The 14,130-nt window shown below is 40.0% G+C and overlaps 1 protein-coding gene across 3 annotated transcripts in view; it reads left to right on the top strand.

Annotated features, from left to right (window-relative positions):
* Positions 1–696: 696 nt before the first annotated feature.
* si:ch211-243j20.2 (uridine-cytidine kinase-like 1) overlaps positions 697–14,130 on the top strand; it is a 29,643-nt gene continuing 16,209 nt past the window's right edge. For 2 of the 3 annotated variants that reach the window (XM_040017265.1, XM_040017267.1), the window contains exons 1-5: positions 697–830; positions 3,171–3,379; positions 9,320–9,426; positions 9,511–9,681; positions 13,508–13,579. In XM_040017265.1, coding sequence (XP_039873199.1) covers positions 742–830; positions 3,171–3,379; positions 9,320–9,426; positions 9,511–9,681; positions 13,508–13,579 — 648 coding nt within the window. In that variant the 5' untranslated portion in view covers positions 697–741. The remainder of the gene's footprint in view (positions 831–3,170; positions 3,380–9,319; positions 9,427–9,510; positions 9,682–13,507; positions 13,580–14,130) is intronic. The other variant, XM_040017268.1, reaches the window with a different exon arrangement.

Here is a 14,130-nt window from a genome sequence, read left to right as displayed (position 1 = left end):
TAGGGGAGGTAGATGAGTTTAAGCACCTGGGGTCAACCATGTAAAGAAATGGACAGTGCACAAGAGAGGTTAAGAAGAAAGTGCAGGTAGGGTAGGACAGGTGGAAACAAGTGTCAGGGGCTATTTGTGACAGAATGATAGTAGCAAGAGAGAAAGGGAACGTTTACAAGATGGCAGTGAAATCTACTATGATGTATGGCTTGGAGATGGGGATCCTGACAAAAAGAGAGAGAGCAGATTGAAGGTACTAACATTTTCATTGGGGGCAACCACAATGGACAAGATTAGAAAGAGGGACAGTTCAGGATCAGCAGTTTGGAGACAAAGTTAAGGAAAGGGTCAGATGGTTTGGGCATGTGCAGTGGAGGTATAATGAATACACCGGACAGAAAACCTCAGAGGAGATTAACGGATGCAATGAAGAAGGAGATTGAGAGAGTTGGCATGAGAGGAGGATGCTAAGAATAGGGTGCGATGGAGATGATCCACTGTGGCAACCCTTAAAGGAAGTAGCTAAAATAAATAGAAGTCTTTAAATACATTATTAGTGGTTTTTTGTTGTTGTTAAATTTAAACCAGGAGATAGTATTTCTTTTATACTATCCTCGAAATAATTTTGGAAAAAAGTTTCGGGTTTTTTTTCTATTACCTTGAACACAATCTTAGTTTACGCCCGCTGACGTCACGACGCTCCCAGTGTTTGGTTTCCGCGCCGCGCCGCGCTGAGCTGACTGAGCAGACATGGCAGCAACCAGCAGCGACAGCAAACCGGATGAGCCGCAGACAGATGGAGGGACGGAAGGGGATAGATCCATGTCGAGGTCAGACAGGTAAAAAAGGAAGGAATAAAATATGGCTGTTGTGGCACGCGGGGGTGTTGTCGAGCCCCGCGGTGGAAACGGCTCTTGGCAGCTAGCTAGTCCAGCTAGCTGCCACACTCGGTGTAACCCACGCATTGTGTTTTGTCGTGGGTGCAGAGAACAAAAGCTTAATAAAGAACATGGGAGAATTAGCGAAAAAACACCTAAGTGAGGACAGAGAGACCTGGGCCCGGTCGTAAAATATTCTATGGAGGTTTTATCTGTGGTCACATCAACACTTTCTGCCCTCGTCTCTTTCCATAAGCATCTGTACAGATCCTCTCATTCTGTATGCAAGACTAATGCGACAAATGACGATTTTATGAACGTTTTCAACTTACAAAGCGTTTATTCATCATTTAAAAGTATCCGGCAGCTTTTCAGTGCGGCCTATTAAATTCGGCCGTATTAACCATCACATCTCAAAAAATATTCACTTTCAAATTGTGTATTTCAAATGTTTATTTTTAGGAATGGCTACTGTTAACCAGGGTCGGTTTTTGTTAATTACCACCAGTTTCTAGATGTTCACTGACCATATGGTATCACAACGGAAGCTAGTGTTGCTTTGTTGCTAACGCCCCCTTATTCATAACACGTAGCACTGAGGATGTGCTGGGGATCAGGTGTCTGTCTGGCAGCTTGGTGACCTGGCTGTGTAGCTGTAGTGCAGCTGGGTGTTAAATCTATGCACAAATGCATGAGTTTTTGAATCATTGAAATGTCACTGCACCAATGAAAAACCTTGGATCCTTGCATACTTTTATGCATATCAACCACTCAAAAAATTGATGGTTACTGTAAAGGTGTTCTTTTAACTTGGCTGCACTGATTGTAAATAAAATGCAAAGCTGCATTTAGTTTGTATTTAAATTAGGTCAGCGAGTTATCTACGTTAGGTGTCTATCTTTACAGGGACTAAGATGTGCATGAAGCACAGAAGCGGAAAAAAAACCAAAAGGAAATTTAAAAAATCCATAAATCAGCCTAAAAAGTGTTACATTTGCATAATATTTTGCTTCTGCAAAAAGCAACCTATTGCCTATTTCTGCACGCTTACAAGTTAATATTTAATGGCCTACTTTCTCTGCCATTGAGCTACAACCATAGACTATAAATAAAACACGGACATAGCCAGTAGGTGGTCATCCACTGGTTAGTGAAGTGAAACCTTGTGGTGAAGCTTTCACACTTGCTTTCTTAGTGTTCTAAATACGATCTGAGAAACTGACTGCATGTTCAAACTGTAGTGACTTGTAAACCATAAAGTCCAGCCAAATGATGACAGCCTTACTCATGTGAATGGTGGCTCCCCACCCAGTGTCATGCTGTGTCCAGGGCAGCGGTGTGATTTCCTGGGGAGGGCCGGCAAGTACCCCCTTCCTCCCCCTCAACCACACCGACAGCAGATGCTTCCCTGTGAAGAGGAGAGTTCATAGAGGGTCTCCGGAGTGAGCAGAGACCCTCTTCTCTCTCTACAGGACAACAGTGTATCTGCAGGTTCCCAAGAGTTAAATAAAATATTTTGAATATATTTAGCTAAATGTTTTCCCTTTTTATACCCATTTATAGCTTCACATCTTTGAGCTACTTTTGGTTAGAAAAAGGCTACTTTTGACACAATGGTGGTCATAAACCTGCAGATATGTTGTAAAAATGAAAATGCCTGTATTGGAGCAGCAGCGGGGGTCCACTATGAGCGAACAAGGCATCTCTGATGGCATACTGCAAACACAAACTGTTCAAAAAGCAGGCAAACATGAGGACTTAGCCTTAGTATGAGTCCAACAATTACGTTAAATGATCTCACGGCACTTTGGAAACATCCCACAAGTGTTTCTTTGCTTGCCTAAAAATACGCAAACAATCTGTTTTTTGGTGAAAGTCAAGCCGCACACCTGAAATGTAGAGGAGCGTTCAAAATACAATGCCCTGTGGTGCCCAAACATGTCTCTTCTGTTGGTGTTATTTGAAGCTGCATAACTGCATTGCTGCTGTGATATGATGTGACAGACCCACCCCTGTCCAGTTTTTTCCATGGCGTAAATCTCACCCATATCAGATCATATTTAGATTCATTAGTGACTCTAAATTGGATGTAGGTGTGAATATGAATGGTTGTCATGTCTCTTTATAAGTCCTGCCCCATCACAGCCTGGGGACCGGTCCAGTGTAGCCTTCAAGGGACACATTGCGTGATATATACTTATTTACATGTGAATCCTAGTTTCCCATTAATGTCACCTGTTAATTAAAAACCTGTTAAAAGGGTTAAATGTTGCTCGCTTACCTTCCTTTCTTTTACCCCAGTGGAAGTGGTGACGATTCCTTGGATGGCCTCTCAAACCATGTCCCCCGCTGTCCTTTGACCCCTTCGCTATCGCCACGAAAACGGACTACAAGCCAGTCCAAGACAGAGCCTCCTCTGCTGAGGACTAGTAAAAGGACGATCTACACTGCAGGCAGACCACCTTGGTATAATGTCACTGGGACAACCTTCAAAGAAGCCTTCGTTATAGGTGAGAGAACATCTTATTTCATTTAAATTGTTTAAAATTATGCCAAGCATTCTCCTGGCATTCTGATGAGGAGGAAGTGAATGACAGAGTCTATCAATAATATAGCTATCTGAGTTTTTCTAGATTAAAAATCTCAGGTACTTTCGTCCGCTTCCTGTAGCTAGTGCATTAAAATGAACATTATACCTGGGGACAGAATCCTATTATTATTTTTGACCACCATTGTGCTGTTGTTGAATGTAGAGCCCCCCCCCCCCCCCCCCCCCCCACACACACACACACACACACACACACAAAAGAAAGAAACTGGTTTTAGTTGCCAAAAAAAATTGTAACAGGCGCACCATCAATAAAACCACTGATGTCACTGGAATTTGGGAGAAGCTTTTGCAACAGTGTTGTACAGATGCAGTCAGCAGATTCTGGTCAGTCTTTGTTTTATTCCCAGAAAGATTTGCCTAACTCGTGCTAGGTAATGCTGTGTAAGTATTTGGTTATCAGACCTGCGATAATGTGGCGTCTTTTCTTTTTTTCTTTTTGTACAGCCACTGAGGGAAATTTGGCTCAGCACTCGCTGCTGGTGGAAACGAGGCATATGTGAGATCTTGTTGGCATTGAAGTCTAAACACTGCTGTGCCAAAATACATCCTTAGTGAGCTGTTTGCATGGCTGCTGGTTCTTAGTCTTGTTACTTGATAAAACAATTATTTACCAAACTGACATTTCAGTTATCTTGGGCAGCAGCTTTGCATTTTCTCAGACTGAAATCTAACATTTTCATGAGACTCTGGGTGCATTGTGGGTGCATTTACAGCCGGCTGCCATCTTGCTGATCAGCTCAGTAAAATATCTGCATCGGGACAAGTCCCAGCAGCAGTAAAATGAGCGTGACAGAGACACTAAACCTGTGTGTGCCTGTGCACGTTTAACAGCCGCAGAGCCAGCGTACCGTGGTTAAACGCATCAGACTGGCATGACTGGTGATAGGTGGAGGGAGAGGTGGACATTATCTTTAGTTGGCAATCTGTTACCGTCAATGGCGCACAATGACTGGTTACAATTTCACACTCGACTGTACCGTGGTCCCCAATTTAAAGGAGCAGTCTGTGTAACATAAGGGGGACTGTGCTGATCTGGTCCCAAGAAACAATGGAGAATATAAAGTGCTGGGGTTGCAGGAGCAGATGGATTTAGGGATGGGAGCAAAAGTGAATGGCAGAAAAACATTGTAAAGCCTCATAGGTATCAAAGGTGGCTGCTGTCTCTACAGTTTGGGTTTATTGCTTATAGAAAAAGCAGTTTTATCTGTTTTAACAGGATTTTCCAGTGGCTAGGCTTTGCTGCTGGGTGACGTGCTGAGAATTTCTTGTCTATGCAGGAGCTTGTGATACTTTGGATTAGCTAGTATTTCTAGAACATCTTCAGAGCTGTAATCGGGAAATAAGCAGCCCCACAGTGTTCTTTGACCGGTTTCCTAGTCAGCAGTTTCGACCCCGATGGGTCTTATCAGGGCAAAAAAAAAACCCCATTCCAACACTTCACCAAGAGTTGTTTATGTCGTTGAAGCAGCTCTGTAGGCTATTTCTGTTCCTGCGTGCACACACACACACACACACACATGCACCAACAAAGACACAACAGCAAATTCATCCTGCTTTTCACCCCCTCCTGCCAGCCAGCAGGGTGTTCTGGCCCCCGTCCCAGGATTGTTTTCCTGAAAGATTGCTGTTGTGGTCTTTAACCCAGGAGGTCGAGGGAGGTGAGGCAGGGATTGACTTTTATTTTAGACATCTGTCCCATTGGTTTCATGTTTTCTTTTTTGTCTCTCAGCTCAAAATATGTTTGCGCTCACAGATTTTTCTGCACTCTTAAGCATAAAGCGTGTTGCATGATTTTTGTTCATCGCCATCACGTTCAGTATTTTTTAACCTCACATCCAAATGATGGCTAAATGTGAAGCAGAAAGGACAAGGGTTTTTTTTCCCCTAAGCTTTATTTTCATTTTTAAATTGGAAAACAAACAAACAGAAAACTCACAGCTATGGGACAGAGCGAGTATCAACAAATAACCACAACATGGCAGGCCATTGTGACCACAGAAGCACTCCCAGGTGCACACTCTTGTATCTATGCCTTTCAAGGATAACCTCAGACATCCGAAAACCAAACACAGAAAATACAAGCATAATAATAATAATAATAATAATAATAATAATAATAACATAACATAACAACATTGATAATTACAGAATTTACAAACAAAAAAAACAAAGAACTCAAAAAAAAAAAAAAAGGGAGCAAAACAGAAAACACAAAACACATCATGTGAACCCCTCCCACCATCCCCCCACCCCTTTACCCCTGTATGGCTCTCCACCTCATCACATTCGTGTATCCAGACAGCCCATATTTACACCTATCTATAGAAACTCTCATGCACAGGAATCAACATCCCCCACGATAAAACTGCAGCATTCAGGAAATCGAGTCAGGAGGGCCTAACCGGGGATCAAATCAAGGCAGACCCAGGGGGATTTGCGTCATCTCTATGATCTATTAGGTCCAAAGACGGTAGTACTGCCAGGAAGGGCCCCCAAATATTTTCGAAGGTTCCATATTTCCCTTTTACACCATGCAATATCTTCTCAGCTGTGCAGTAGGACGCTAGCTCATTAATGCAGTCTCTCAATGTTGGAGAATTTTCAGATTTCCAATGTAGCAGAATACATTTTTTCACTGCAGTACTCGCAAGTAAAATAAAACATTTCATATGGTAATTCACATTGATAGAACCTGTGTCACCTAGAATCCATAGTTTTGGGTCCAGTTCAATTTGGATCCCCATTAGCGTTGAGATTATTTCAATGGCTCGTCTCCAGGCAATTCCACAGCATGTGCAGGAGATCACCATCTGTTACCTTACATCTCAAACATTTGGGGGAATAATTATTATCAATTTTATGTAACCTATAAGGGGTGTAATATATCCTATGAAATATATTAAATTGCATTTGCCTGTGTTTTGAAGAAATTAACATGGTCTGTGCCTGTTCCAATAAATGGTGCCATTCTACCTCATAGACATGGCCCAGGTCTGTCTCCCATTTTCTTTTTATAGACGCTTTGTTATGGTCAGGTAACTTTTCATTGATAATAGCATATATAGAAGATGCTATTCCTTTTATTGACTTCCATGGTTTGGTGCAAAGATGCGTTTCAAGAGGAGTTTCTTTTTATCTCGGGGAATAACCCTTTGGATTTCTCTTTGACCCAATCTCTTATTTGTAGGAATTTGAAGAAACGTTGTCCTGGGAGTTTGAATTTTTCCTTTAGTTGTTGAAAGTCAATAAATGTATCATTATTGTATAAGTCAGCAACAGTTCAAATATTTCTGTCCTTCTATCCCAGCAATATTGGGTCAGCAATATGATGAGAGAGATCAGGGTTGCCCCATAGGTGTATCCTTCTAAGAAAAGAGATTTATTTTCAGAAGTGAGTGGGATTCCTGCCAGGCGCAGAAGGTGGTTAATATTATCAAATTGTTTGTGAGCTTGGATAGACATTTTTTTGTACCTAAAAATAGAACATCTTTTAATAGTATGGGGTTCACCTCATGTTGTTCTGTTGGAACCCATCGAACCTCACTCCTCTCTGCATGTAGCCAGATCCAAATTGATCGATACTGGGAGGCAAGATAATAGTTCCTAATGTTTGGTAAATTAAGTCCTCCCCTTGAATATGGGGCCTGTAGTGAGGAGAGTTTGACTCTTGGATTTTTCTTTTGCCATATGAAAGAAGTTATAAGTTTATTAAGCTCTTTGAAGAAACTTCTAGGAACATTTGTCGGGAGACATTGAAATAAGTAAATGAACTTAGGCAAAGTGTTCATTTTAATAACATTAATTCTCCCTATGAGAGATAATGGAAAATCCATCCATCTCTGAATGTTAAGTTTGGTTTGCTCCAACAGTTTGATATAATTTGGTTTGAATATTTGATCCTCGGATTTACCAATTTGTATACCCAAATACGTAAAGCCATTATTACGCCACTGTAATGGGTCAGTAAGAGCTCTAATTTTGATAATTGATTTTATGCTTTTATCTCACCACCTGTCGGCATCTGACAGCTGAGTGTGTCAGTGATTAATGAAAAAACCAATCAGCTATTAAATAAATAGTGACAGCAGTTATTAAGGCAGCTGCAGTCAGGTTAATTCTTGATATTGAATACATTTTGATTTTGCATTTATGTTTTGGTGTTGTTTCACAGATAATTTGAATAGAACTGTATAATGTGGTCAGGGGACATTTGCTGATAGCAATCAGAGCAGTCAGAGAAAAGAGAACATGTGTAACAGAAGTGTAACAGTTTTAATAATGGAGCATGTGGACATCTGTGTCAAACTCATCAGTTCATTCAACATATGTTAGGCTTGAAAAGAGCTTGAGAATACCAACCGTACAGTTAAACTAATTGCATAAACATTTGTTGTCTCATGGTTTTTTTTCTGGGTCAGAATGCTGTGGTGACTACATATAAGAATGATTAGTCTTCATATAGTCGCTTAATAGAAATCTGTGCATTTTCCTGTGGTTTTCAGCTGTTTGATGAACAAAATAGTATTTTCTGCTTTTTTTTTTTTTAAATGCAACAAAAATCTATCGGTCTGGCGATTTTTAACTTGAAAGCAGTGATAAATAGATGATTGGGATGATTGTCAGACATGATCACCTGGGTCATAATCTGCACGGTGTGTCCAAAGTTGTAAAGAGAACGCTCTGTTTATGTGCCAGGAAAACAGAAAATGAATCGGAAACACAAGCAGTGTACCAGTAAGGTCAGGAACATTGCAGTCTGTTGTCCCATAACAATTAAAAAAAAGTACTGGATTAGGATTATCTTTAGCTGACGTCGTAACATTTATCTCCAAACTTGGATGTTAGAACACAGGAGTGATGTCACTCCAGTGTTAGCGTTGTCCAGAAAAAGCACAGAAAACAGGATTTATGTTGGTTCTTAGCAAGGTAGATCCATTCAGGTATCACTAACAATATACATAAATGTTTTTATACTCGTTTTGTTCTTAAAAACACCACCACAGCACATTCATGGATAGAGCTCGGTCAGTGCTCGGAGTCCCAGCCAATCATTATGTCTGTAGTGGACCAAGAAAGTTAAACTGAAAAATGTTTTTCCTCGGTTCTCAGGAGGATGTGGCTTATTTAGTGAGTCACAAATACATAACAGTGGCAGTGCAGATTAAAAGTGTTACAGTTTTATTACCGTTTGCGTTCAGTGCCGCCAACTTGGATTGTGGGGCACACGGGGTTGCTGAGGCTTTCCAAGTGGGAAATCAAGCAAGTAATTTTAACTGTGAAATTCTGACTTCCTAATTATTCTGCACAGCGTTACTGTCAGTGGCCTTCAAGGATTGAAGGATATTTTAAAACACATCTTTCCATTAGTCAAACTGACCCAGTAGTGTCTGAGATAAGTCTCCCTAATTATGAATGACATGACTTTTTTGCCTTTTAGATAAAACTGCATAACTGTGACTGACATTCATATAATAGACTGAGGTGCTAATTTATTAGAGGGATGTCCTGCGTTTTTACTCCTGCTGTCCTTGATATCAAGATGTTGAATAAAATGTTTCTGCATGAGTTTTCCTGGGTGCCTTTCATGCTGCAGTCATTGTTAATCCCAAGTATTTCATTTATTCCTTTTCATGCACCTCAGAGAAGTGGTGGAAGAAATTATGAGAAGTAAAATTATTATCAAAAGAATCGTGTTGGACTTTTGACTTAAAGAAAAGTATCCAGTGAAAGCTCTGCTGTCTGCTTCTAATATAACAGACTAACGTTTCTGTACTAGTTGAGCAGATTGTCGTTATCCGTCAGTAATAGTGTTGTGATTCTCTCTCTCCATCGTTTTCAGGTCTGTGTGGAGGAAGTGCCTCTGGGAAAACTACAGTAGCCAATAAGATAATTGAGGCGCTGGATGTCCCCTGGGTGGTTCTGCTTTCAATGGACTCTTTCTACAAGGTACAAAAAGCAGCTGAAAGCACTGAAGTGTAAATAAGTACTGTGATTAATAGCATTAATTCTTTATATCTCTTTGTCATTCAGGTGTTGAATAAAGAAGAGCAGGAGCTGGCAGCTAAAAATGAGTACAACTTCGATCACCCCGATGCCTTCGACTTTGAGCTGCTGGTCAACATCCTGAGAAAGCTGAAGAAGGGAAAAAGCATCAAAGTGCCAGTTTATGACTTCACCACTCACTCCAGACGCAAAGAATGGGTGAGACCCTCTGATTAACTTTAACACTGTGTTGGGTCGTGATTGAAAATTTCAGTTTCGTGACTGAAACTGAAACCTTCCCCCCATCGGAGCACCATTTTTACTGTCATTTGCATTTTTAACACAAACTTTCCTCCATAGTTTTTACAGCTTTGGTTGGTTTACCTCTGTGTTTTAAGTCGTCACATTGTGCTCTGTACTCTGGTTTAAAGTGGGGAGGGTTCAGTTGAGAATGATCTGCTTTTTGTTGTGAACACTTTGCAAATTTCAGTCAGTCACGTGATCAAATCCCATCCACAAAGTCCTCATGAAACAGATTAAGTGTAATTGATGATTACACTCGTGAAGCATAACAGAAGATGTTTTTCCCATAACTTTGCTTGGTTGGTCTTGGCTAGTCATCTGCAGACGTCTCCTATCCAAAGCCCCCAGGACTGCTTGTCTCAGGAACATTTTTCCCAGGAACTAAAAGGTCCTTCAGGCTGCTGTTTGTTTGTTTACACAAAGATTAGGGATGCTGTTCTACTGATGAAGGATCAGCTGTTTTGACATGCAGGACTGTATAAATGTTGAACCTGATATCTCAGCTACCTGTGAGACAGACAGTGAGTATTCACATTCACTGCTTTGTTCTCAGCACCACTTCCTCTCTTCACTCAGTCTTTGACATTAGATCTCTGAGATATTTGAATGCTAATCAATAAAATCAAATCAAAAAAAAAAAAAAATCTCCTTGAACTTAATCTTCCAAAAGCCCGCCCACCATATAGATCAATTTCTGACTTAGTTTTGAGCTCTTTTCATTTTTGCGCTGCTGTTCTTGGTCTTGTTTCTGCTGTGCTTTTTTTTTAAAGTGGTTCTTAATGTTGTTGTTCCCTCTCAGTTTTTAGGATGCCCACTGCCAGCAGGCAATGTCCAGTTTAATGTTTTTCCCCCCCACTGTCTCTTATTGGCTTTGTAGGTGCAAAGGTTTTCATGGCAATCACAATAAAAGGCGCTGCTGTTTTCAGCTTCTCTTCCTCCCAGTGTGGGTTTACTGTCTGGGTGGGGACATCGTGTATTTGCAGCCTGTGTGTGTGTGTCATAGACATCCTCACTCAGCCTTTTAAAAAACAGTTTAGGCTGAATATGTTATATTTGATATTTGCAAATGTGCTCCTAAATATATTCGACAGTGACTATTTTTCCAGAGGTCTCAGATGCAAGTGAACTTCTCTATTGAATTCTGAACCTTTCTGTTGTTTTTCCATAAAAAACCCCTCCTATGCTTCCTTTAATGTGAAAACACGATGTTGACAGGAAGAAAAAAAAACTTCATTTGTGACTTTCATGTGATTGGTGCAAACTCTGACCAGAACAGAGTCATCAGTTATGCCTAAGCATGAGACACCAGCGAGGTTTCTACAGTGGGAAGACATAGAAACACTTGGTCTGCTCCCATAAACCACCTACTAGTCCCTGCCTTACTCCACATAGAGGAGTAGTTTTCAGTGGCTTTGTTGCTTTAAACTAACTTGTGAGCTATTTCAGCTACTGAAGCTGATGACTTGATAAAAATGTGTATTATTAGAATATTCCCAAATGTGTCAAAGTCGTGAGAAGAGAAGCAGTTTTCCACCCACTTGAGTTCGGTTAGTTTAGTGTAGTCTGTGTTCATTGAAATAAAAGCACTGAACACTTGAGAGGAGAAAAATGAACATTACAGTTACAAATCACCTAACACCTCCGGGGATGCTTCAGTTATTTAAGCTGATGAAAATTCAGATGCTTGCTAATTTGCTAATTATTAAGGATTTTAGGGTACAGTACATTAAGCCCAGCATCTCCTCCCAGAAGCATTGTGAGGAATCAATCAGGCGGCGTAGCTCACTGTCTATTTCTCTGCGATGTAATTTCATGGCTGAAAGCCACAACACCACACGGGAAATCGCCTCAGATCTGAGATCATTTTATGGGCCTTTTGTAACGGGGTGGATGTAATTAAGACTCAGGCCTCGAGGGTGTTGAGGGCCATCAAGCTGCAGGCTGTGTTTATAAAGCAGTTATACAGATGGACAAGAGCGAGCAACTTAGTTTTTCTTCTTTGGTAAAACTTTAGGTCACATTCCCTCTCTCTCTCTCTCTCTCTCTCTCTCTCTTTCAAGCACTGGCACTTAAGTATTTTAAAGAGCCACTAAATCATGTCTTAGTAAAGAAGGAGGAAATGAATAAATCAATAAACACTCATCTGTTTGTTTAAAGTTCACTTTCTCTCAAACTGTGCACACTGCCTCTGCCTCTCTCTCCGCTCTTTCTCAAAATCAATAGCAAAGTGTTCAGCCTATTGACTTTAGCATGAAGCTGGTCGTGGAAAGGTAATAGGATTGTGACATACTCTGCACCATTTTGTCTGTGATTGAATCGGTTATTAACCTCTTTCTCAAACGCCTGGTAGTAAAACTGGTTCTGGGTGAGTTTCATCAGATAAGTTAGTAAAGCAAACATGGGTTGAGGTTGTGTTTGTGCGTCAGTGGCTGTATGTCATGCACAAACATGCAAGTGACAGTGTGTAACTGACATCTATAAAAGTCTGAAGGTAAATAAAAATCATCTGTAAATGTGTTTTATGCTTTCATCTTATATACAGTAGATTTGTGTTATCTTGGGCAGTGTCTTTTATCTCATTTATTGCACCTTACCCAAGGATATTGTGTTTCCTTTAATTTAAAAAGAAAAAATAACTGTGCTTAAGTCTCATAGTTTTCTTTGGTTTATGTTGAGTTAATGCAGGAATCATGTTTATCTGAAAGCAAAGGGTTTCATGTCTGAGAGCAGGAGACCAGATTTGCATATGTCACAGATTTCAGCAGTGTGCTGTCCAGGCTTGTGCATCTGGCAAGTCATAGTTTCACAAAGAAAACACAGACAACCCACAAGTTTAAACTTATTGTTCCCAGTTCTGTATGTGACCAGGACAATTTGACAGAATCAAGTAGATCCAGGCTTTTTTTTTTTTTTTTTTTAATGTTCATATCCAGAAGAAGAAAAGCTTTTCTATACTCTGTTTAAGTCACAGTCTAAGATGTGGCCAGATGTTTGGGTTTTTGTGATATCACATATAGTTTGGAGGACAATTTTGCAACTTACAGTGGTGCTGTTTGTGTTTTTGAACTTGGATTAAACCAGAACTCATGTGCCTTGAAATGTAAAATATCGCATAGATTCTTCATATATTTCTTTTTATTTTATTGTTTGTACCCTGACTCTCACCCTCTGACTCTGAATTGGATAACCAAAACAAAAAGTAAAGATGGATTATTTCAATTTGTGTGGAAGAAGACTATTTTACAGACATCTCTAATTCTCTTCGATCCATAGTTAACAGCTTAAATTTAACTGTATAAACAAAACATTCGATTTATTTTTGTGTTTCAAAGTAAAAGGACATTAAATGACCAGCATGAAGAATGAATACTTTAAAAATATATTTGGGTAAAAAAAAAAAAGCAAACAACTTTTTTCTGACCTTGAAGTGTATTTTTTCTTAATTAAAACGCATCCGTATTGTGTCATAAATGTTTAATTTCACACTCGTTGTAGCTCATTAATTGTGAATAATTTTCATATCCTCACTTATGACACTGAAATTATTTTTAGTTAATGAACCACTTAGTTCAAGGTGTCCACACAGTGCGGGGTTGGAGGATTTTGACCCCTATCCCTTTGTAACTAATAACCTAAGAAACATTGTGTTCACCAGTACAATCAACATGAACACACTGCAAGTGCAGCTTCAAGTGGGGGGAAAAAAATGTGAACCTGTCCTTAAATTTGTCCTCTCTTACAGAAAACTGTGTATGGTGCTAATGTTGTCATCTTTGAGGGAATCCTAGCCTTCGCCAACAAGGAGTTGCTCAAGGTAAGAATATCAGTATCCCCTCCACTCTGTTTTACTTTTCTTTTACATTTTTCTTCCTTAGAATATTTCAAATGTGCGTGTCTGAGGCACCAACAGCCACATACCACATCACTTAAATCACCTGTGATGCTTGGATTGAACTTCAGCTCGTTGTTGATGCTAAAATGAGTTGTTGAGATGTGATTGGCTGGTTAGTGTTTACAAGAAGTTGAGTGTATGTTCATATTTATGTCATAATAATAATAATGGTAATAAATTTTATTTATAAAGCACCTTTCAAGACACCCAAAGACACTTTACAATAGGATAAAACACATAATGGAAAAATGAAAAAATGAAGAACAATAAAACAAAAGCACAAGATAAAATTAACAAACAGTGAGTTCACAGTGAATATGCAGATTTGAACAGATGGGTTTTGAGTTAAGATTTAAACTATGGGAAAGGACCAGTGTTCCTTATATCTGGGGGTCGAGCGGTCCACAGCCTGGGAGCAGAGCAGCTAAAAGCTCTGCTTCCCATGGTGGTGAGGCAGAAGGAAGGCACAGCAA

Source organism: Simochromis diagramma, unplaced genomic scaffold (assembly GCF_900408965.1).
Source record: "Simochromis diagramma unplaced genomic scaffold, fSimDia1.1 OVJJ01000802.1, whole genome shotgun sequence".
In the NCBI taxonomy this organism is placed as follows: Eukaryota; Metazoa; Chordata; class Actinopteri; order Cichliformes; family Cichlidae; genus Simochromis; species Simochromis diagramma.
The sequence above is the reverse complement of the archived record's forward strand: the minus strand, read 5'-3'. Positions and strand labels throughout refer to the sequence as shown.